The 25,219-nt window shown below is 39.7% G+C and overlaps 1 protein-coding gene across 1 annotated transcript; it reads left to right on the top strand.

Moving 5' to 3' along the window:
• Positions 1 to 307: 307 nt before the first annotated feature.
• Positions 308 to 22,958, top strand: blmh (bleomycin hydrolase). Its single transcript, XM_056375146.1, has 12 exons — positions 308 to 464; positions 2,573 to 2,770; positions 4,303 to 4,412; positions 5,408 to 5,549; positions 5,770 to 5,858; positions 5,974 to 6,066; positions 14,936 to 15,091; positions 15,213 to 15,371; positions 15,469 to 15,536; positions 17,377 to 17,494; positions 17,783 to 17,849; positions 22,652 to 22,958. Exons 1-12 carry the CDS (start codon positions 455 to 457, stop codon positions 22,798 to 22,800), a joined length of 1,359 nt encoding a protein of 452 aa, XP_056231121.1. The 5' UTR covers positions 308 to 454; the 3' UTR covers positions 22,801 to 22,958.
• Positions 22,959 to 25,219: the final 2,261 nt, after the last annotated feature.

The raw sequence follows: 25,219 nt of genomic DNA, 5'->3' as shown, positions 1-25,219 counted from the left end.
TGGCTAAAAATGGCTACCTTAAATATAGACTAATCGCCTCTCAACTATTTAAACAGTGCGGGCTCCACATGTATCACCAGAGAAAAACATTCAACCTTTCTCTCTTAGTGGGAATCAATGTGGCCTATGTATCAAAATATCAAAAATAATGATACAATCACAGTAGCCTAGTTTTGTTATAGTGAAGCTCCTTGTCACTTGTCTCTCTCGCGTATCCCATTACCTGCTGGGACCATTTACAGTCTATGGCTTGGACTGGAGGTGGTTGGATTTTGGGGGTGTGGGAATATAAATAGATAACAAACTCCGCCCTGCCGCCACGTCAAACATCGACCGCGATTCCATAAACGAACGCACCCAGTGATTACATTGACTGACTGTCGGTGAATGAGATAAACAAAGAGCCGGCGACTTTTCAGGAAAACAGACAACGCTCATTTAGCTCCTCGGGAACATGGAAACCGGTAGGTTAGGTGCCACTTTCTCCTGTTTCGGTCACGATGGTTTGTGTCGCCAGCAGTCTGAGCGCAGTGTGTATTTGACAGCTAGAGGATGACAGCTGAGGGAGCTAACATGCTAAGTTAGCATGCAATGCGTTAGCATGCAAGTCTGCTAGGATGACTTTGCTGTTGTTTTCTCAGTTACGTTGACAGTTCATCCCGAATGATTGTCAGCAAGGTACCTACGTCCAATTTATAGGCACAGACAGCTAACACACCTGACCTCGTTGGTTAAAAGCTAGTGTCAGTTCCAGGAACTACAGTTGTTAGCATGGGCAGCTAGCTAGTCAAGAATGGAGTTAAGAAGTGCCAGAATCTGTCAAACTCTTTAAAGTGGTAGCGATTAATTTAAGTAGTTTTCGGTAGGGAGCACAGTTTTTGACCCTTAAAGAGGACGGTTTCGCATATTTCGCGCCACTATTTTAATAGTTCTAACAATTACTAGTATTGTCTAAGTTAACCTTTAGCCAGCCAAATCAATTGAGAAGGATTTTTTTTCAGTTTCACTGTAGTTAACCCCAGGTTTCATAACACTTTTTTTTATCTGGCAGGCAATGGTTTGGAGTTTGGTCATATAGTTATTTCTTTAATCCATGTTAATAAATTGTTCTCATTTTACAAATTATAATATTTTCCACATATTTTTAAAGTTTGAATTAAAACAAGGACTTTCATGACGTCATAATACTCTTTGGACTGCTTTTGGATGTCTGCTGAGCCTCCACTGTTATTAGGCTTCATGCCAACTGTAGTTCAGACCTTTGCACATGGAGCAGTGATGGGCATAATAAAGTGCTTAGCTTAAATAAATCCAGTTGTATAACCAGTGATGTGTAAATTTGCAAGTCACCCTGGATGCCTGTGTTTGGCCCCTCCATTGAAAACCACTGTGATGTCTGTCTACACCATTCATGCCCTCACTTGTTGAATAACATGTCAAACACCTTAGTTACGTTCAGATTTTCTCGTAATTGTTCTTCAACACACACCCTTCTTATACTGTTTTTGTGTAAGCTGCTGTCAGTTTGAAGCTATTGACTAGTACTGATATAGACTGAACATTCATATCTTACTATTTCCCCCTCATTATCCATCCATACTCATCAATGTCAAAAAATTCAATGTTGACAGAGCACCCCATGCAGGCCCGCTCTCAAAATGTTCTCTGCCTCAGGCTTGCTTCTGCTTTTTTTCCTGATAATAAGGGGATGACAGTTAATGAAGTTTGACACAGGCCTAATCTGTGGCGGTCAGTGTATTTCAGTTTTGTGTCAATGGAAAATAACAGAATGCAGCTGAGAGAGAGGGGTCGAACTCTAGGCAACATGCATGACTAGGCAATGTTCCTCTCAATGTTTAATTGCTTTGCCCTATTATTTGATGGAATTACAAACCACACACCAGTGCCAGTTTGATTTTGTCAGAGTGTCTGTGCTCCCCTCCTTCCCCTGTCCAGTGGGAATAGACAAGCTTTTCCCGTGTGTTCCCCTCACAGATGAAGCCAGATGAGTGACACCAGCCCTGAGCTCTCTAGGGCCATTTATAGTACTACTAGAAAAGCATTCTTGAGTTCTTCCTTGTTTGCTGCTTCTGTCTCTCCCTTTTCCAAGAATGTCCTTCAGACTTTATCGGAACTCTAATCATAGTTGTGTTCAGCATCTTTATTTCCACCATCCATCTGCGTATGGACGATGGAAAAAACATGCACCAGACAGTTGAAGTATTCAATAAAGGATGTGCAGTTATTTTATGACTATTGATCTGATGTTTTCCAGGCATTATTGTGACATCTGAGTGTGTGACTGCTCATAAATCAGATCTTAAGTAGGAAGTGTGTATGCCTTAAGTGCACAGATGGGTAATGGGAATTTGGACAGTCGGAAATTCTTCTTCCAATTTATAGTCATCATTCAGACTGTCTAGCTGTGAGAGTCTTCCTATAACAAGTTATCTTTATTTTTGCTTGTTTTGCCACCTTCCTTCTTTCACCATTCATTCTGCTGTTTTCTCTTCCTGTATTTTATTCTTAATTGCATCCTTCTCTTTGTACCTCTCCCGTCTTGCTCCTCCAGGTCTAAGTCAGGAGAAGGTTGCCACCTTCATTAAGCGGCTGCGGGCCGAGCCACGCTACCTGTTGGCCCAGAATGTGTCAACGTGCATCGACCCGTTGGAGGTTTGTCTGCACCGGCAGACTGTCCAGGATACTGTGCACATCTTCCAGCACTCTATCCCCACAGAGGGAAAGCCCGTCACCAACCAGAAAAACTCAGGTAGGACAAGTAGTACAGCAACATTCATGATGTAGCATACCTTCCACAAGAAGAAAAAATATGTCTGTATGTGACTATGAGCGATGTCTTTCTCCTTGGACCATCACACACGGATTCCTGGAAAACTGCAGTTTGTACAGAATGTGTAGAATTTGTATATTGGTGCTCACAGCAACATTACAGAGCACAAACAAATGTTATTTAGCACACAATTGTAAGTGGAAGTTTGAAGTAAATAGTTCAGAATTGACATTTTAACATACCTGGATTCCAGCAGGTCTTCATTATAACAAATGCAACACAAGCTGCAAACTGAATACAAATAATATTTTTGGCTTAAATATTTTCTGATTGCAATTATGCATCACAAATGACGGATACAAATACTCTCACTTTTGATATAATGTTACGCAGTTGTTTTGTGGTGGAGTGCTTGTTGCAAAAGTGTTTTCCAGACAGACTGTGAGTGTGGGCGACCAGCAAAATCAGTAAATATCAAAGTCTGCAGCATCTGTTTTATTCCTTAAAATGTAATGACACTTGCATTTCATAGAATATGTGTATGATGTGTATTATATATATTCCTCTAAATTCAGGTCCACTGTTACACACCGGGAGTTTGGTTGATGCATACCAACTACATCTAATTCCCTGTTTGCAAATCTTTGTCATCATCACTTTTGTATAACAGTGAAAACTTAAACTTGCATGAAGTTACCATAAAATTAGTAAATTGGATGATTCAAATCAGTTGTCAGGTGGTTTATCAGTTTTTCACTAAAACTTCCAAATGGCCATTTTTCAAAATTCCCTTTTCAGTGTTGTTCATAGCTCACACTAAAATCTGTGTTTTGTTTTTCTGGCTGAAAACTGGTTTTGCAAAATGGACTCCAGTGCCTCACAACCATTGTGAATGGTGCAGCTCGAACCACTAACCACTCATTATGTGTTGGTGGATATAGTGTAGGCTACAAACATTGCTGTTGCCTAAGAAAATAAACTAAATGTCTCAAAAACACTCTAGAGATGGATGCACTTTAAAGCATCTTGAAGACAACCCATGCTGACCACATTCCAAATGGGACTGTTGGTCTGAAACTTACAAATGCATTCATCCTCCCCTCACAGACAGCCATTGGTTTCCACTTATTTCAGCATGGTATGAAATAAACCTACAGAGACATGAAACTTTCTTCAGATAGTACCGTCAAACTCCTGTATTAATCTAAGCTGCAGCGAGCTTTGCAGGACATCCACATTCAGTTGTTAGCCTCATTGCAATTGCACACACAGATCAGAGAGATTACACAGTGATTATTAAACAAGAAAATCTAAAAGTTATTTGTCAGGCACAACGTTGTTGTTCAGTGAAGGGATGTAATGAACAAGTGACACTAGCCTGTCAGTTATAGGAGTGCTAGTAAATATATATATATAAAGCAGCACAGCTGGTGCTGGTGCAGAGATGCACATGGTCCTTATTAACCTGCATATTTCTCAAAATCTGTCCTTGTCTTCTTTTTATCACTTAGGGAGATGTTGGATCTTCTCGTGCCTCAATGTCATGCGACTTCCCTTCATGAAGAAATTTAACATAGAGGAGTTTGAGTTCAGTCAGTCCTATCTCTTTTTCTGGGACAAGGTACGACACATAAGCAACCTGCCTGTTTTTCCTCCTCATGGGTTTAGAGATGTACTGTATATTCCTTTGCTGTAGATTTATTTGTCTTCTTAACTTTTAAAACTTTTTTGTTGCCATCTTGTGTTTTGTTGTTGTTTATATTTCGTAATATGTTTGGGTGTTTTTTCACATATCTTAAAATCCCTTATATGTTTTTTTTCACTTTTTACTTATAAGAAATATAACATTCTAATAAATGGATGTTTTTGTTGTTTTACAGTCAGGACACCATCTGTGTTTATGCATGTGCACTAGTCCAGTGTTATTATGCAGCGTTCTACTACTATGCATTCATTGTTCAGCTAAAACCCTCTTTTGTGTGTTGTGGTCAGTGCTCTTCCCGGGCTGACGTCACAGTGACACCTCACTGTTTTCATCTCGCTCTGGCCTAATGTCTTTTTCTCCCACATGTTTAGACTGATGGTGGTTGCACCATGATTACACCTTTTCTTTGTTACAAGTGCCAGAAGTAGGGACTAACACTAACTGTAATATTACGTCTGAACAAGGAAGCAGTATATGTCAAACTAATCTGCCCCTGCCCCAGGCACTCTACACCACATCAGAGGTGTAGAGTCAGTCCTCTAAATGCTAACTGTTAAAATGACTTGAAATTTGAAAAATTATTTTCAAAGCTGTGTTTATACTGTTTTTGTTTCTCACAAAGCTGCATATTTCATATTTGTTCAATTCATTTGGTCAAATAATTGTTGGGTGTGTTTACTGTCTGGGGACAATAGAGGCTGAAGTCTCACAATAGTCAAGACTCAAGTCGTCATTTTTGTGACTTAAGTCTAACTCAAGTCCAATTCTCAGGTATACATGTCTGCATTACATGCAAAAATGGAAGTGATTATATTATTAGGTGGGAGCGCTTCTCACTTGTTTTTCTGCATATATTTTCCCACCATATCTCATGATTGTTTTGTTCTCTTTTTTGTTTTTTCTTTTTTTAGGTTGAGCGTTGCTACTACTTCCTCCAGGCCTGCGTAGAGACAGCACAGAGGAAGGAGGCAGTAGACGGACGTCTAGTCCAGTTTCTGCTCTCCAATCCAACCAATGATGGAGGACAGTGGGACATGCTGGTCAACCTCATTGGTTAGCACTTATCATGATACACAATAGCATTAACACAAAGTTCATATTGAATTATTGACTAACTTGTGTAATTTGTGTAATTTAAAATGTACTTGGTCATTCGGAAAGATAACTGTACTTAATTTAAATATGTAAATCTTCTAATGGAAGAAGACACTGGTGGAACATTAGAGTTATCTGACTGTGTTAAAAATATTGTTTTATACTGCCCTTTCTTCAGAAAAGTATGGTGTCATTCCAAAGAAATGCTTTCCAGAGTCACACAGCTCAGAGGCCTCACGCAGAATGAACGACATCCTCAATCATAAGGTGCCTTTACACATTTTCTGCTGTTCAAGCTAATTCAATCAAGGTGACATACCAGTAAGTCGTGTATTTGATGTGGCAGCGCTAACTGTTGTTTTTGTCTCACTGTGTGTTACAGCTGAGAGAATACTGCCTAAGACTGAGGAACATGGTGGCAAGTGATGCTACTAAAGCTGAACTGTCTGAGGCCATGGACAGCATGATAGAGGAGGTGAGACTCAGCTTTTTCCTGTAGAATATTTTATATAGGGCATTTTTACCGCAGTAACTTTCCCAAGCTTTACAAACCTTTTGTGGAACATAAGCTATGTTTGACTGGAGGAACTAGGGACTAACTTTAGTTCCTGTATAATAAATTCCTCGTGCCAGAAAAGTCCCTGCTCCTGGGGTTTTACCTTCCTAAGGTTCAGGAACTATCAGGGCAGAGTTTGCAGTTCTGAAAGTTGCTGGTTGATCAAACATAGACCTTGCAGCTGATACAACTGTGTAAAGCTTGACAAATGAAGGACTTTAGTATTGATATTAGGAGGAGGGATGGGCATTTCTTGTAGTGTTTATCACCATTAAACATTAACAGCTATGTTGTTGGCTTTATGGGTTAAAAAAAGAAGAACTTGAGCAAGAGAAATAAAACTTCTATTTAGGGAATTTTAGTTATTAAATTAGTTCCTCTGCTTTCATACCTCTTGGAGCTCTTTGGTAGAAAAAAGGCGGTTACACAATGTGAAGATGGAGTATTAAATGTTTTTGATACACTGTTACATTCAGGTTATTTCATGCATACATATTGAACTACAGAATAAAGTGTTCTAGCTTATATTTTGTTGAAGTTTGTTAGAATTTACAATTTTGACCAGAAGAGGGAGCTGTTACATAATAGTTATGAGCTGCTGGCAGTGTTGAGGCTGAAGTGACACCTATAATGGGAATGATAGGTTCAGGATTCAGGTTTAAACTATTAACGTATGGTAGGATCAGTGTTAAAGATCCTATATTTGAATACTAAGAGATGCAACAAATGTTAATGTAGAGATGCTTTGTTTTGCTGTCCACTTTTTTTGACATTTGATAAGTGCCAATGATCCACATGCCAAATAGAAGAGTTAAATTTTATGCTGATTTATTTATAATTAAAAAGCTTTTTATTTATTGTTTTATAACACATATACACTGTTGCCCATAAAATTGGAATAATTTTATGAACCCTATTGAGCATGCCTGGGATGCCTTAGGCCGAGCCATCAAAGAGAGGGACAATATTCCTCAAACTCTACAGGAGTTAGCCCCGGCTCTGACCGAAGAGTGGGACGCCCTGCCCACTGACAACATCAACAAGCTTGTGGACAGTATGCCACGACGTCTTAATGCACTGATCCGTGTCAGGGGTGGCCATACTCAATATTAGTGACTGTGTGACATTTGAAAGAGTAATATTGGACATTCATATGCATGAAATCTTCTAGAATATGTGTTTCCTTTTAAACTAAGGCTGAAAAATTTAAATGAAGCCTTAATCCTATTGTTTCAATACCCCCAATTTTGTTTAAGCCTGACTACAGTTTGTAAAGGTTAATTGTGGTTTCATTTTCATTGTTATATGTTTGGAAGAGATCGACTACTAAAGTTTTGATAAGATATACACTTTATCTGTCAAGAATAAATCACATTGTCACAATCATTTCATGGAAAGAGGTAAAAAATATTTTATTCCAACTTTATGAGCAACAGTGTGTGTGTGTGTGTGTGTGTGTGTGTGTATATGTGTATACATATATATATTTATGTAGGTATGTAGATGTATGTACAGTGGAGTCCAGAAGTCTGAGACCACTTTCCCTTTCATGTCAATAGGAAAGTAGTCTCTGACTTATATGTATATATGTACACAGTACCCCCAATTTTATAAGCAATTCCAGACCTGTGAATAAGACAGACTGGTTGGTCAGCAAGACAAACACAGCAACATAATGATCCAAAACATTAGAATGGTTTGGGGTGGACTGGACAGACGGTGAAAGCAAAGCAAACTGCACGTGCAACACATTTGTGGGACGAACAAACATTCTGAGTAATATTTGTTTATTTCCACTGTAGAAAGAACGTCACGTCACGTGTGTTCGGCTGCTGAATGAGTCAAAAATTTAAATTTAGTTCGGCAAACAGATTCCATGATTCCTTGTTTTTAAAATCATTTCAGGAACACTTGAAAATTGAAAAATGTACCTTGAAAAACTGATGGAAAATTGGGGGTTTTGACCGTACCTTTTGACCGTAGTGTATAGCATTAGGATTTCATATCAGAATGGCTTTATTCAACTGAAGGGATAGATGGCACTAGTGCGCACATACCAAGAACTTTCATTTCAACCTAGTCTCCCAACGCAGTGTCTAAGAGGTTGAATACAATCTTGCAGACAGTGTAATAGAACAGACTGACAGTGTTCTTTTCTTTTTTTTAAGTGAAACTGTTGACAACATACCTGACAGTATTGGATGTTTAATTCACTTATTAAATTGTGTAATGTGCAAATCATTTCTGGAATACAGAGTGTGTAAGCAAAAGCAACAAAAAGAAACAAAAACACACCTGCACACTGCCTCAGATTTCACAAAGTTAAAGATAGTGATCTTGTTTATGGAACAGTTTCCCCCACAGCCTCTAATGCTGGATAAAAATACAACCTAATCCACTCTAACGGTGAAGGTAAACATGTAACTGTAAACAAACACTTTCACCTTATAGACATGATACATGTTATTATGTGTATTTATACATGCAGTGAAATACAGTCATGTGCCTGCAGTGTGTGTTTTTATGATCTTGACAGGTGTGTATTCATATGAACCTTTATTCTTGGTGTGTGCGTGTGCATGTGTATTTGAGGAGCCAGTCAGTCAATCAGCCTCCTATTGAGATGATTGCACACAGTATAGGGGTCTGGTTAAGCAGCCTTTGTTGTCAACTGTTTGATTGTATTGTACTGCTGGCTGGTTGCTTGTTTAAACAGTCCCCTGTGTCTCACAGTGGCCTCCATGGATGCCCATCTATCGCTACACACACACACACACAAACTTGTAGACACACACAAACATATGTTGTGCAACAACAAAAATGACTCCCACTGCACTGCATGACAGGGTGGGGGGCGGAGGGTTGTCGGTGTGTTTGTTTGTCCACCTGGAAGTGGTTTGTTTTGTGAAACACCACTCTGTCACGGCCGGTGGTAATGGAGGATTCAGTCATGTCAAAAGAACGACCGTCATAACGAGCCAAATCGTTCAATGATATTGTTGCACATTTCACCACCAACTAAAAAGCATCATTCACTAGAACGGCACTCAGAAAGCACACACCTCTGCCACATAGTAAATGATCCGGAACTGCCCCAAAAGGGTTCTTCCCTGGGCCCTGCCCCATCCGTCTACCAAGTTTGACACAAATGGGTTCAGTACTTTTAGTGTAATCATGCTCACTGGCAAACAGACAGGTAAAAAACAAACCTCCTTAGCAGAGGTCAAATCCCAGCCATTGGTTTCATGAATCAAATGAAATGAATCGCATTCAAACCTTTAAATGCTTTTGATCCTGTTATGGCCACATTAGTGAGAGAGTTGTCACCTATGTATATAGGAAGGGTATGTATTGTGTTGTATTGCATTTTAAAAAGTAAGATCCATTTGGATCTCCAATCTCATACTGTATCATTTCAAAAATGTTTGTCAGCTTATCTGTAATTTTACACTACTATATTGGGATCAAGATCAGCATTATTTATTTGATATTACAAGTGACAAGTGTCTGTTTCATCTGCAGGAAGCATCACAGTTGCACTGAAACAGACTGCACTTAAGACAACTGAACACATTAAAGTACTGTCATAAATTAAAAGAGAAAATAATTTATTGAGTAAACACATGCTAGTCACAGCTTCCTAAATTTTAATATTTTGCATGCTTTTTTTAATCGTGAATTGAATATCTTACACACTTACACATACACTTTGACAGACATAATTTGAAGATACATTTGTCATTTTATAACTACTGAATTAATTGATCAGCTGCACAAATAAAATAGTTCACAATTAAAAGGACTGTATACAGTATCACTCAAGTCAGTCAACTTAACCCCATTTACTTTACATCACCATTTAAATACTTGTATAATTGAAAACACACAAATGCTGGAATTATTGTGGGATTACATCATCCTTTTATTTTACACAGACTCTAAGCTGTGTGGTCCTAAACTAGTGATATGACAATTTGCTGTGGTCTGGAGTTTGATTTGCCTCCAACTTCAACACCACTGTTGCATATTATCATATTATTATCATGAATTTCCCCTAGGGGATAAATAAAGTATCTATCGATCTACTCTGTAAATTAGGATTGATGTGATAAACTTCAGATGACTGACAGCTGTTGAAGTTGTGGTTATTACGGTGTTTATTAGTATTGTGGTATTTCAGTGGGATTTTTTTTGTAGCAGAGTACCTGTAGGAGCCGTTTGTCCAAATTAGGTCTACAAACTAACAGAGGTGATTTCACAGACCACTTCATTGGTGTCCATGTGTCCACATCCTTTGTGGACATTCTGTCATGCTGTCCATGTGTGTTTATAGGCTTACGTAGTTGGTTTTCTTGGACTCATGCAAGTGGGAAACTGGTGTTTCCTCCACTTGTTCTCGTGCATTTGCATCAATGTGTGCACATGTGTTTCTCAGGATCAAAGTGTCGTGTCAGTCCTACTTTGGAGTGTGTGGAGGTGATGCTGTCCACCCTACCCACGTGGCAGCTGTGATTGTGCCCTGGTCTTCATCACACCGGCCCCTCACACACTCCCATGACAGGCAACTGGGGTCAACTTCTCTGCTTCCACTTACTGTACCTGGGGTGCGCTTGATTTTAACAGAATCCCTTTGCGTATCAAGAATTTTTTCTTTTTGCTAATTCTTGTCAGGCACATTGGTTAAAACCAAGAACATCACATTTGTCTAAAAACCTTCACAATAGAGGAGAAGTAGTCCAGTGCACTACGAGTTTCCCTTTATAGACGCTGTTAGGATGACAGTATCCATACGCTGCATTACTGAGGCAGAGAGCATTAGTTTAAGTTTCAAAGCCAGTCTTTCTCTTTCATGCTGTATCTGGTGTGTATCGCTGCTGCTCTACTATCACTTACATGGACAAGTTGACAACACACACACACACACACTCACAAAAGTAAAAATAAAGGGACATTCACCGGTAACTATACATGTACATGCACTACTTCACACACATGAAACACACAGGTGGTGTCCCTCACGCTACAATTGTGGCCCTTACATGCTCCATTGCGTCATGGAATCAGAAACACCATGTGCGGCTCTGGTCTTGGCTCTGAACGCACGGAGCGTGATTCTTTAGACAAATTTATGAGACAGCCATCAACTGACAGAAGGACTTTCTTGCTGCAGCTCAGAGCCTCGACGCTGCTGGCTATTGGCTCAGTTGATTTGTTGTTCGCTGTGGGTGGGTTCCTCCATATGTGTCATTGTTAGGGGCTGAAAGAATAGTCTTGCCAGTTGTCCACTCACTGAATTTCTTTGCACCATCGTTAGAATTTAACAATGACCACATGTGTTGCATGTTTACAAAACATGGAAGTTTAATCAAAACCTCGCTCATTTTTATCCAAACTGTTTGCATGGTGTCATTTGCTTATGTTCACAAGCCCAGCTTCTAGACAATAATTATAAATTCACTTCCGAGCAGCAATGAGACACATTTTTTCCTCTATTTGGCATCACTTGGATGAGAGCCAGCCCTTGATTATGTCTTGAATGGGTTGGCCCACATTATTTATTAATTTAGCTACATCTGTTTTACAGCAAAACTGAATATCATTAAATATTTAATGCCCTAATTTATTCATCACATTGATATGCTACATGTGCGAATACATTAACCCACTTCATTAAACAGGATTGAGTCGGTAACAGGTGCACATATTGCCAGTGTTTAGTGACCATTTCTTACTACTAAACTGCACTACAAAAGCAAAGGAAGCTACTCTTTCAGTTTTGGTCAGCAGCTTATCAGGTACAGATGTTTTTAAAATGCCTTTAATGCAACAACTAAAAGTAAACAAGTAAACTTTTTTTTCACATCACCTTTTTTTCTTTGTCTTTTCTTTTCTTTGAAAAGTTAAAGCCACTGAGTTGTTAGTTGGGATTTATCCAAAGTTAGAAGTTGGTTTAAATTCATAGTGACATATTTTAATTTTTTTTGTTTGACATAATTGAACTTCTTAGGCAAAGGGCTTCAAATGGCTTTAGCAGTGTGGCTACAATTTAAACACCCTGCATGAAATGAAAGTACAGTATGCAATGTTTTTTATGAACATAGACAGTCCGGGAAAGAAGGAAGGCTGAACTCAGGGTGCCCAGCACCAACATCATCTTGATAATTGAAATGACTTGCTCAAGGTTACCAATATATGCAGATATATTGAAGTGTGTTGCTATTGGCTCGGCCTGCCTACTGTATGTGTTAGTCTCACTCCTAACTCCAGGTGATATTTGTTTGGGTCGGGCAAGACTAATAAACATGCAGAGGGATGCCAGCTAGTCAACATTGGAGCACAGATGCTATCCAACATCAGCCGCGGTCAGCCCCAATAGCATTCAGGCAGTCGGTTATTGTTTATAGAAAGACATGCAAACTCGCTATGTCACAGAAATGAGGCGGACCTGAGGTGTACTTTCTACTAGAGACTGATGAGTTGAAGAAAAAGCTGCCTGTTGACAAACTCCATCAGAATCAGTTACGACAGCTGGCTCTTGAGACCTTTTAAACAGTTCAGAGGATTAGAATATTAAGATATGAATGAGATAGCCTTTGAAGTTACAAACCAAACATGAGTCAAGTCCTGCAGATTTTATTGGTAATGCCTGTGGTTGAAGAACTTGAAGTCTACCCTCAGGGTTTGGGCTGAAATTATCTGCTGCTATTTTCTGTTTTGAAAATGCAACCATAATTTGCTGACTTGAAAGTATGATTAGTATTCATCAATACATTTTTTGATACTCTCAGCTCTTTATGAAATGAGTTATTGAGTGCTGAATTTATTATTCTACTGTTTCTTTCCACCTCTCTGTGCCTCTCACCTTTTCCCTCCTCCTCTGTCACTCATGTATATCTGTCATTGAGGAGGCAGGTGTTTCAATAGTGATCCTGCCTTGTTGTCACTGTGACTGTTTATTCTCTGACAGAGTTCTCTTTGTCAGCCCAGCCTTTCCCTCACACTTACCTAATTTACCTTGCCAGGGGAGGATGAGTGGGCACGCGGCAGTAAGGGAGATGCTTACAGTGTGCCTCAGGGCATCTGAAAGAAGAATTGTAAAGTGAGTGGAAATGTTTAAATTTACCACGTAGAGCAGAGTTGTTCTTGGATGAAAGAGACAAAAAGGAGGAATAAAGAGAGAGAGGCGGGGGTCGAGGGGTAGCAGAGATGTCTTGTGAAGGTGCTCAGGGCATCTGGGCAAACACAGACCAGACATGGAGATGGACACCTTGGCATGTCATCTTGCACGCAGGGCAGTCTAAACAAAGTGGTTAAATTAGGAGGAAGATGGTTTAAGGGTGGGTGAGAGGTTGAACAGATGCCTTTGTTGACTTGGCATGTGTGTATTTTTGTGTGTCTGTACTTTTGTGACTTTTATGTATTTCTGTGATGAAGAAGGGGATTGTTTGTTTGTGTAAGCCAGGCCTGAATTTATGATTTTTTTTGTGTTTGTTTCTGTGGAAGCATGTGCCTGGGTATGTTTGGGGTGAGAATAGTGGCCTCAGTTGGCTCAGTGTCTACTAACCCAAAAGCAAGAATGTCATCTTTATGTAGGGGCATTTAATATGTGTTGACTAAGCATGGGAAACTGCTGCGACGGCTGCTATATTTCTCCAGGCAGGGCCAAAAATAATCCCCCCCTCAGCTCTAAATTCAGCCAGACAGAAATTTAATTTCTCTAGATATCAGTAGAAGTAGGTAATAAAAATAGTGTGTTAAAGTCTACTAGAAACGTACTTTTTGTGACACCCATAGTGAGAGCAGTGCGTATCATGTATCACCATTCCTCCACTGTTGTACACACTTTGCTGTAGACCCACTGTACATATGTCTGCCTTTTGTCAAACCAATGTGTCACTGTCCAATCACACTTGTTTTATCTGAAACCAAATTTTTCTTCCCCTTTTTAATCACATTTAATAGGAAAAGCATCTGCTGAGTCCTGGGAGACGAGAATAGAGGATGGGAGAGGTGAAAAGCAAAAGGGGGAAATTCCTGAGATAACTATATCGGAGGTTAGAAGGGCCAGATTGACAGATGGCCCAGTCAAACAACCAGATTTAGTCCACAGGAACTCAGTCTGAACTTCAGCGCCGCAGGAAGACACACATGGGGGAGGGGGAAAGGGTGTGGGGTGCAAATGGGGAAATGGAGGGATATGAAGAAGATGAGAGGGGAGGGAAGCAATGTAGAGAGGAAAAAGAGAGGAACATGTAGGGAAGGTTGAGAGAGAGGCCCAAGCACTGAAGAAGTGTATGCAGGGATGTGGAGTTGGAGGGATTAGATGAGCACACTTTAAGAATATAAGTGGTAAATTGGATTTGTAACTTCTCCAGTGACCTCCCTAAACATGAGGAAGAACAAATGTTACTCTTCAGTTTGAATCATGTTGGTTTGTTCATCTACAGTAGAGGAGAAGAAGTGTTGGAATAGGCAATAACAATAAATATGTGTGTCTATTTGTATTAAAGCTTCAGTCTGTAGTAGCATTATAGTGTCCCTGCACATATACATACAATCATATCACAGCTGACTTTTTAAAAATAGAGATTTATTAGATTGTTGTTTCCTCTTGGGAATTTGTCATCTGAGCTTTTGATACAAGAACTGACTGTCTGAGAATCCTACACATCAGCTTGACATTGATTTTTTTTTTTTTTTTTTTTTTGCCATAAAATCCAGATTTGTAATGTTGGAGAGCAATTTTGTTAAGAAATTAATGTTCAAACTGTGTGTTGTTGTTGTTCAGGTGTTCCGAGTGGCCAGTGTTTGTCTAGGCAGCCCTCCTGAGACCATCAGCTGGGAGTACAGGGATAAAGACAAGAACTTCCATCGCATGGGACCACTCACCCCCCAGGAATTTTACAGGGATCACGTCAAACCCCTATACAACATTCAGGACAAAGTATGTTGGCCCTTATACACAACAGATAGCAATAAAAACTTGCTGTTGCTCAGTAATGTGTAGAACCTCAGTTTCTAAGTTGTACTGTGTCTGAGTTTGTGTTGTAAATCCCTGTCCTCAGGTCTGCCTTGTGAACGACCCTCGACCCCAGAACCCATATGGGAAGCTGTATAGTGTTGAGTTCCTGGGTAACATGGTTGGGGGCCGTAGCACTCTGTACAACAACCAGCCCATTCAGCTGCTTAAAAAGGCTGCGGCAGAGTCCATCAAGGAGGGAGAGGTCAGTTGGGACAAACTGGCATAATTGTGGACACAAGTGTGTGAATTTGAGCACGTGAACTTTGTAAATTTGAACTTTGCTTCTGTTTTTCTCCTAGGCGGTGTGGTTTGGTTGTGACGTTGGGAAGCATTTCCACGGCAAGCTGGGCATTAATGACATGAATGTGTGAGTATAAAGACATCTGGTGTGTAGTTATGTGATTGATATGATTTGATTGTCATGGGTACCAAAATCCCAAAAACCAGTGAAGTGTGAATCATGCATTGTGGTATGGCATCATTGGCATCATTTGGATTTTAAGGTAGCAAAGTGTATCTACCTGATTGACCAAATGGTTTAAATTATTTAAAGTAATTTGCAATGTTATTAAAAATCTAGATCAGATATTAAAAAACAATTTAATATTGCTAACATGGCTTTAGTGTCTTAATTCATCAAATGTAGTAAGGGATGACATGCAGTAAATTTGGTAAATCTACACTTGCTTTCATGCTTCAGTGCCCTTAAGGAGATGTGTGTTTTCTGGACGAGAAATTGTAGTACAACAATTACTTATTTACTACAATCATTTGAGGACAATTCAACAAGCTCATACAACAACAACATACACACTTAATATTCATTATTATTATATTATATATTATTACATTATTATATTCATTATTTTTCACTTCCGTCACTATACTGAACCGTACAACTCTGCAATGCATGAAAGGGCTGAACGCCAACGAGCCCAACACGCGTCGAAATGTAAAAGAACTTAAATCTTTAAATCTGTTTCACTAGTGAACTGTCCCATTTAATTTTTGGCATTGTTGTAGCGATGTCACGATACAAATACAAATTTTAGAAGTCGATACCAGAACAATTGAAATTCCACAATTCTCACGGTCCCCTGATAATGTTGTTAGCACGCAGCTCACATTATGAGTGGTCTCTGTTTTAGCATAAACAACATAATTTTGTAATCTTTCTGAAAGTTGTGTATGTGGAGCAGTGCTACAACAGATGCCAGCTGTCTCTATTCCCAACAACAACAGTAACATTTCAGGGCATGGCCTGGCATTTAGGTGACATGTTGTTAATAACTGAAACTCAATCAGCCCAAACTGTGTGTACAGATTACGGTTGCCTGTTTTTGAGATGCTTAGATAAGTGTAAGGTGTTTCCTCCCTTCATTTGATTTGTTTATAACCTGTCCCTGATGATCCATGTCAAATACACAAAAACTCCATACACCATTTTTTTGTTGTTGTTTTGTTTTTTTTTGTTTTTTTCCTTCACAAGTCACAGCAGACCTGTTGCTGCACCTGCAATTGCTGCTGCCATTGTTATGTGTACTGTACTATGGCCGGATTCACATGACAACAATTCACATGAACCACAGCTCATATGCTTTCATGAGGTGTCGGTCTCTCCACAGGGGAAAAGTTGCTTATCTTTGCCCTTCAGGTGCAGCAGCATATGTGTCTGCAGTACTGGCGCCAGGCTTAAATATGCCCACTGAACCAAACCAGCATGGTGCCGAATGTCTGGTACCATCTCTGTTGAAGCTCATCTTTCAAACAGATCTTTTCTTGTGCCAGAGGATTATATTTGGAATGAGGCTGGGGCTTAATGGAGCCTCATTTCTACAGTCGTGCTAAAGAAAGGAATGAAATGGTGAGCTGTCTTTTAGCCCATAGACAATTCCAGGCTTACAAAGGCCGTACTTCTGGCTTTTTATGGTCATCATAACTCTTCCCTGGCACCTTCAAAAAGAAATTTGAGCTATATATTAGGATTTTTGGAACCTTATCAAAACACTGATGTCTTTGCTTTTTCTCTTAATGTGATCAGTATGTAGGTGACATCAAAGACATGAGTTTGAACTTCTTTTACAGCAGAGAATGTAGTGTAATCTGTTTTATCGTGTGTGTGTGTGTGTGTGTGTGTGTGTGTGTGTGTGTGTGTGTGTGTGTGTGTGTGTGTGTGTGTGTGTGTGTGTGTGTGTGTGTGTGTGTAGGTTCAACCATGAGCTTGTGTTTGGAGTTTCTGTGAAGAACCTTTCGAAGGCAGAGCGACTGATATATGGAGACTCTCTCATGACCCACGCCATGATCCTCACTGCTGTCACAGACAAGGTATACTCGCATAAACATACAGCACAGGTGTGTGACTGTTCAGTAAACTCATGCAAATGTACAGTATGTATACAAGCAGACCAACAGGAATACACAAGTGCAGAGTTTCCCAGGGCTTATTGTAACCTTGCTGCATGTTTATGCTGCTTTAAACTGCTGAAGTTTTTCATAGTGCTGTCGATTTCCCCCCTCATAAGTAACCCCAGCTGTCAGGACACTTTCTTTCCTCTTGTCTCTGCTTCACGCTCTTATCTTTTCATTGTTTGTCATTATTTCTCTTTCTCTCAGGATGGGAAAGAGGGCTATGAGAAGTGGAGGGTGGAAAACTCTTGGGGCGATGACCGTGGGAACAAAGGTAACACAACACATCATAAATATTTAGATATTCTAACCTGAAGCCACAGAGAAATAGACTGATTTCTTTTAATATGGCACTAATTGTTGGCTGAAAACAACTAAAATAGTTTGTTTCACTTGGATTGGGTCCTAAAATCATATACCTCCTTTTGCAACAAAGTCTTCCTGCGTCTCCATCTCTCTATCACATCTTTCTCACACCACAGTGTTTCAGGACAAGCCATCACCTTCCTGTTTGTGACTATTTAATTATGAACAGGATTAGACTGAGAGGTCGGCCTGTGCTGCTTCTTTATGAACTTGTAATTGACTGTGTCCTGTTTCATAAAGGCTCACAGACAAACATGCAAGCACAGCCCCTAATGTGTTCTCTTTTTTCTTGTTTTTGTAGCTCAAAGTCTCTGGGTCCAGTTGCATAAACATAGTTACAGAATAAGCTAGTGAACCACCGTAGCTGGCGAGATAACCGAGATAACACCCTTGCCAGCTAGTAAAACACTAGTACTAGTCAGTCACATTACTTCAGAGTTTCTTTCTATTTTCTCTGTATTGTGCTGTTTACTTCCCCCTGGCATTTGGTCATCAGTACTGAATACTGTTTCATTCAGTAAAGACTTACTTAAGAGGGGAAAAAAGGCAACCCAAAGAGCTTTCTCGCAGTTACCAAGCTCTTTAGCTTAGTTGTTACCTTGGTTGCTAAGAAAACACAGTCCTCACAGTTTATTCAAAAGACTTGCACTATTTGCACCATTGACTTCATAACTGTGGTTCAACACAGGCGAAAACGTCCCTCAAATTTGGATTCTCCAGCGCTCCATTCCCTCAGAGGTTAGCAGTGTAAAGACAGTTTGCTGATGGTCACAGTGTGACTACATGAAAAAAGTTGGGATGGACTTATTTTGCCCCTGCAAGCAAATCCACTTATTGCAACGCTTTACTTGGAATGATCTGATTTTGCCAATGAAACTTTGCTGTTTTCAATACTGGTGTGACCAGGCCTTTAGATTTTTTTAGAATATAAATCTATAGACACAACACTGACATGTGACTCGTCGTTGCAGAATGTCTCGTTTTAACTGGGAACTTTTGAACCACACAGTTTATTTTTTAGTGGTCAGATTACTGAGTTGTTTTTGTTTGTTTTAACCACAGATTCAAATGAATTTAACAAACTAAGTCAGTCTTGGCAAACTACCAGTAAGTAATTTGATGCATCAGGGAAAAATGTAGATGTTTATCATTAAGTAAGTAAGGTTGGTTTGTCTTTATGCAACAGGCCCCACAACACAGCAGGTAGTCCACAGCACTGCCCCAGACTTTACTGTCTACTGTTGTTACTGGGTCTGCCCTTTCATCTCTGTCTCTCATCTTCCTCTGACCCTCTCTGCCTCTCCTCTCCTTCTCTGGGCTCGACATTCCACTGCAAATTATAGGAGAGTATTTCAGGTCAGTCATGCATCGTCTGGCAACACACACATACACAGTACGGCATATACACACACACAATGAGACACACACATTCTCACAATATTTGCTTGAACCCACAAACCGTAGTGACTGTTGGGAAAACATGTGAAAACCCCTCAGTCAAATCAAATATATTTCACGCATATCTTATTCCATAAACACCAGCAGATGGGGAAGGCCCGGGCTCCGAGCCTGTCCGCAGGCAAATTAATAAAGTTATTGAGAACAAAAGTTTGAGAAGTGGAGTTCACTTGGGAATCCAGGGGCTTTGCTTGATTGACAAAAGCTGAGGGAGAAGAGAGGCACAAGAGGGAAAGGGAGAGAGGGCATACAGGAGAAAGGAGAGACCTAACAAAAATAAAAATGTAGTACAGGTAGAGATCAGTTAGCAAGAAGGAAAAACAAAGGCAAGCATAAGTAGAGATTATTTTTGGAAAGATCACAAAGGAGAATTTGGAAGAATAGTGGTAAAAGCTGAGGAGCAGAGGGAGTAAGTGGAGTGTGTTTATAAGATCTGGCCTAACTTCTCCCTTCAGGCCTTTTAATTTTCCTCCTAACCCAGAAGGAGTCTCTCATGAGAGGTTTAACTTTCTATTTCCTCCATCTTTCAGTCCTCCCTCAGCCGCTGTTATGACTCTGCCTACTTCAGAACTCATACTTTTTCACTGCTTTAGACAAATGTTTGGCAACACAGTCTGAGGTTTTTATTTTTAATTTGACACCTTAACATTTGTCATGAACTCTGAATGAGTTTGACATGGAGAGAGAGAAACTATTATTTCCTACCAATGTGGGTCTACTGTTGAATAAACACAAGGCAATGATGTTAATTTGTATGGAAGGATTTCCATGGTAGAGGACATAACAGATTCTTAGGAAGAGAAGCTTCTTTAGCTTTTAAGTACGTTTCTAATCTGTTGCCATTATTTTGCACCCAAACAACAGTTACATCTGTCCCTTCACCTCATTTAAAGCTCTCATTTCAATGATTTCACATTAAATGAAAAGTGACTTTTCTGTGGTCTTACCACAGCTACTGTTCTGTTCGCCACTTATTTACCACACATGTGGAGCTGAGACACATGAACATTTTTATTCTCAAAATATCACACTTTCTTCCTTGTGTCAGAATTACTTCACAGATGTAATTTTCTGTTTTGTGTGGAAACACAGACTTAAAACTGCTTGATTGACTTTTATGTCCTCATGTCCTCATGTCCTCATCTCTACACTAACATTTATTTTTAGGCATTTAGTAGTTGTTTGAATTTGGGGTATTTAGAAAGGTCTTCTCAGGTTTTTGTGACATGGCTAAATTGTCGTTCACTTCTCTTGTTGTAGAGAGATATATATGATCTTCATGGTCCATGCTTGTGAGTAAAAGTCCGGTTTCCAACAAATTGTGGCACAAATTTGCATAACTTCAGTGGATGCAATTTCCATCCACTGCTGTTATGCAAATATTAGAAGTTGGGTGCATTGAGATAAATAGTTGGTGGTGCTGATTCTTTGGTCGGGTGCCATTAAGCTATTGCAGAAGAAGGGGGTGCAACAAGATGTTATAATTGAAATAGCTCCAGTCAGACCACAACCTCACATTGTCACATTTCCTTCCTTTTCCACCCCAGCCAAGGCTAAAAACGTTTTTGCAGTATTCCTATTTTAATGCAGATTTCCGGCGTTTCAACTCCTATTTCTTAATGTGCAAATTGAAAATGCACGTGTTCAGCATTACTGCTGAAGCTGAAAAGCAAGATGGCCTCTCCACACTCTTCTAGCTTACACTAGATCCATCTGTTCTGAGACAGGACAGTCAGCCTATCCCTAAAAACAAATAATGACACCCAACATTCACTCAATCACACACACACACACACACACACACACACACACACACATGCACACACACCACCATGCCACCCAACACGCGGGTTCCAGGAAGCTCACATCAACACACACACGGACACCACAGTGAGAACCAGGCAATGTTCCACCTAAGATTTGCGTACTTGGAAGAAGACGCATACACAACACACACACTGATACGTCATCTCTGATACATTGTTTGGAACTGTGGCACGTTCTTGCGGTTACCCTGACGTCTTCGATAAGTCAGCTTGAAAGTGGGAGGGATGCTCTCGTTTGCTCAACTCTGAACACATGAGAAGGAGAAAAGACGAGACGGAGCGAGAGGTGGCATCGGGAAAAAGAGGAGTCAAATAACTTGAATTCACTGTGATCTGCGTGTTCAAACTGAGGCATGACAAACTGCTCCAGGTCTCATTCAGCTTCCAATATATGTCAGTTCAGTTTAAGACTCGAGCTGCTCTGGTTTCACATGACGTTTAGTCTTTGTTAATTACAGTCCCACACACAGACATCTTTCATTTTAATTAATCATTTCAGCATGGGGCTACATCCTCTTCCAAAAAGAGATTAGGTTATCCCAACATGTCTTCCACCAGTGGAAGTTCAAGGTACACTTTCATAACCATCCCAGATTTGGCCACATTGACCTTGCATGTCTATACACATACACATACAGTGAGGGCGAGACGGACATTGTTTAGTTTTATCAGGGTGGGCATGCAGAGGTGATAGCAGGAGTGTTGAATGCATACTGAACTGCTGGGTGGGGGAGTGTGAACCATGATGGGCGGGGGTCCTTCTTGGCTTCTTCCTTCTTCTGCCTGTTGAAACAATGGAGTTTAGTGATAAAGAGCACTGTTAAGCAGTTAAAACGTGCATGCATAGACATTATGTGTTTCTGTTGAGTTGTTCTTAGCCGCACTTCCTACTGATCCCCTTTCAGCAAAAGAGGGGTAACGATAATCATTTTAGTTAGCAACATAATGTGTGTCTTTCTCTCTAAAAGAATGTGCTGTGAATTAAGGCTTTCTGTGTACAGATAGATTGACTTTGGCCTTTCTCCTCAAATCTTGCTATTTTATCATAGACCTACTTAGAGGATGGAGCATTCTCATTTTTGGAGAAACAAACAGCCTCTAAGACGAGGAATGCTTCTACACAGGATTATGTTCATAACTCATTGAGCACCACTTAGAGCTGGATATTGAACTTCGATACTTTTATGGACCAAATTGGTTTGATACTCCTGAGGATTGAAAAATGTCTTGGCATTCAATAACATATTTCGATACCTAAGGAAAAAAATTTGTAAATCATATACGTGTTAGTGAGCCAATAAGCATGCAATAGAATTTTTTAAAAATAACTCACTCCAAAAGTATTTTTTCACTATCATTTCAGGCGAAAAATAATCTAGTCAGACTTTTACAAATGATTGCTTCTCTCCCCTTTCTGTCTCTTTAGGTTACCTGATCATGACGGACGATTGGTTCTCTGAGTACGTGTACGAGGTGGTGGTAGACAAGAAGTTCCTGGCCGCCGAAGTCGTGGAAGTGATGCAACAGGAGCCCATTGTACTTCCTGCCTGGGACCCGATGGGAGCCCTGGCATAAAAACAGAAATCCAGGTTTTAACCCCAACCTCTGGTCTATTTGACTCCGCCCTATTCCTCGGCTGCTTTTACCTCTTCAATATTTCCCTGTGACCTCCTTCCAAAACAGCCTCTTCTTCTAGACAAAATAATAAAGATTTTGTTTTCTTTTTTACTGTACTGCCTGTGTCTTTTGTTTATCTTCATTTCCTCCAGAGAGTGGAAGCGTACACTGTTACATATTTTGCATGAGTGGTTTTCCAGGATGATGAAATGACTATAAGGCACTGAGTCTGGGCCTTAACATTTAAAAGGTGAAGTGGGGTTCCTGCATCATAATAACTTTTTCATTTTGACAGAAAATGAGATCACAAACAAGCAGAGGTTTTAAAAGTATAACTGCAATATGAGCCGTGGACATACAGTAGGTTGTATACTGACAAATACTGTAAAGGGCAGTCAGCATTGCTTTTTACTCTCCTGTGTGTTCTGCAGTTTTATTTGTATTTCTTAGTTAAGATTGAAGTTCATGTCTCATTCTTGAGTTTGCGGCTTCTCCACCATGCCAACCTCTTGGACACAGGCAAAACAGCAGTGATTTACAATTCTTAGAATAACTCTTACACAATTACCAGTAACACAACCTTGCCATAACTTCCTGTCTCTGTGAACAACGCAAGGCCAGCAAGAAAAGCAGCATAGGTGTACATGGTATGAATGAGTGGTGTGGGTGCATGCATCCACATATTTTGTTATTATATCTTCTGTCTGTATCCCCCCAGATTAGGTATCTAGGAATGTTAAAAGCAGGAAAAGGTCATACTTCAACAATGCTTGCTCATTTCTACACAGAAAAGCTACATTGCAATGCCAGGTGAAAGGCCAAGCATTCCCTGTGTGCACAGACTCTGCAATCATTCCTCAGCAATGTTCCAACTCTTGCTGGTTTTTTGCTGTTCACCCTCTGCAGTGTGGCTGTTAAATAAGAAAGTACTCATTTAGCATCGCTTGATGAAGGTGGATGGAAGACCTGGGACATGATGGCTCTTATTGTCACAGGACTGTGTGTGGTTTGGTGATGGAGCCTTATTTCACTGCAGTTTCAGTAACTCAAAGAGTTTGTGATATACGTCTTTCCTGTCACACTGCACTGCGGTTTAGCAATGAATTGGCTTTGGATTAATCCCAAAAATATTAAAACAGAGATTAAGCCTACTGTATTAACTTCTTCGTCCTCCTCCTACACTTGCATTTTTTCAACTTGTTTTCTCATCTTCTCCTCCCCTTATTTCCTCCTCTGACCCACCCTGTGCCTGGCACTCCATATTCTTTGCCTTTATCTGCAGCTTACTCTTCTTCTTTCTCCCAGTTTACCTCCATCTATCCCGTTCATATATGTACAAAAATAGATGCAGGTGGGCTTGTGCCACTCTTCTCAGTGGATTCAAACACAACTGAGAGATTTTGATACATGAATTATAGTGACAGCAAAGCAGTTTTGAAAAATGTACTTGCTTCAGAAGCTAGATTGATGGTGTTGTCAGATTAAACTGTGGACTGTTGGTAAGTGAATTCATCAATAGTCAACAATTTAGGCTATTTCCCTGAAATCTTCCCTCAGAGGAATGTCATTTTCTTATATCTGAGTTTGATTTAGATGAGTGAACATTGTAAATCTTGGTTTAGTACTGTATTTGGTGTGAGATAAAAGGCACAAAGTGTAAGATAGAGTTTATTCACCCTGTATTCAGATGATTTTGAAGTGTTATGGGACTCAACGTAAAACTTTTATTAATTAGGCTATATATAATTTGGGGTATTTCAAGGTAAAGTAGTTACTTGGGATGTTTTATCCTGCACAATTGTTCCCTTGTCTTTGTTGTCACTGTGGGCTGCTTGAAAATAGATTATGGTCCACACATGGTAGAAAAGACAAATTAAGTATAAAATGTTGAAGTAACCAAAATTATACAAATATGTATTATTTTGTAACAGCAGTTCTTTCCCACATGTGCCATTTTTGCCACTATCTGACATCCAATGAAAAAATATTGGAAAACATCCTATTTTATCTTATTTTGTCAGTAACAATTAAAAGTAAATGTTCTCCAAGCATAATGCAGCACTGATCCATCAACACAGCAGGTGTTCATTATGGTTAACTAATTTAACTGGCGATATGAGACAACCAATCAGAACATAGAGGGCTGTGAGGCTTCGCAGTTGAAAATTTAATTGTTCTCCCTCGTGGGAGTTTATGTGGCATATTTAATTTAAGAAAAGACAAAGGAGTTCATCACTCAACACTAATGCTTTTGGATAAATCAAGGTATGTGTAATATTCTCTCAACACATTTTTATTTTATTATTTGTTATTTATGTCTTTTATCACCAAACTGATTCATATTAAAAGGTTAACTTTATTTAAGCTAACGTCAAGT

The sequence above is a fragment of the Seriola aureovittata genome, chromosome 4 (genome assembly GCF_021018895.1).
Source record: "Seriola aureovittata isolate HTS-2021-v1 ecotype China chromosome 4, ASM2101889v1, whole genome shotgun sequence".
Taxonomy (NCBI): Eukaryota; Metazoa; Chordata; class Actinopteri; order Carangiformes; family Carangidae; genus Seriola; species Seriola aureovittata.
This window is presented reverse-complemented; position numbering and strand designations above follow the sequence as displayed.

What these genes read in the sequence shown, in the direction of transcription:
- blmh (XM_056375146.1), top strand. An exon ending in AGTCCATCAAGGAGGGAGAG is followed by an intron (nt 15,372 to 15,468) that starts GTCAGTTGGGAC and finishes TTTTTCTCCTAG; the next exon opens with GCGGTGTGGTTTGGTTGTGA. An exon ending in CGATGACCGTGGGAACAAAG is followed by an intron (nt 17,850 to 22,651) that starts GTAACACAACAC and finishes CTGTCTCTTTAG; the next exon opens with GTTACCTGATCATGACGGAC.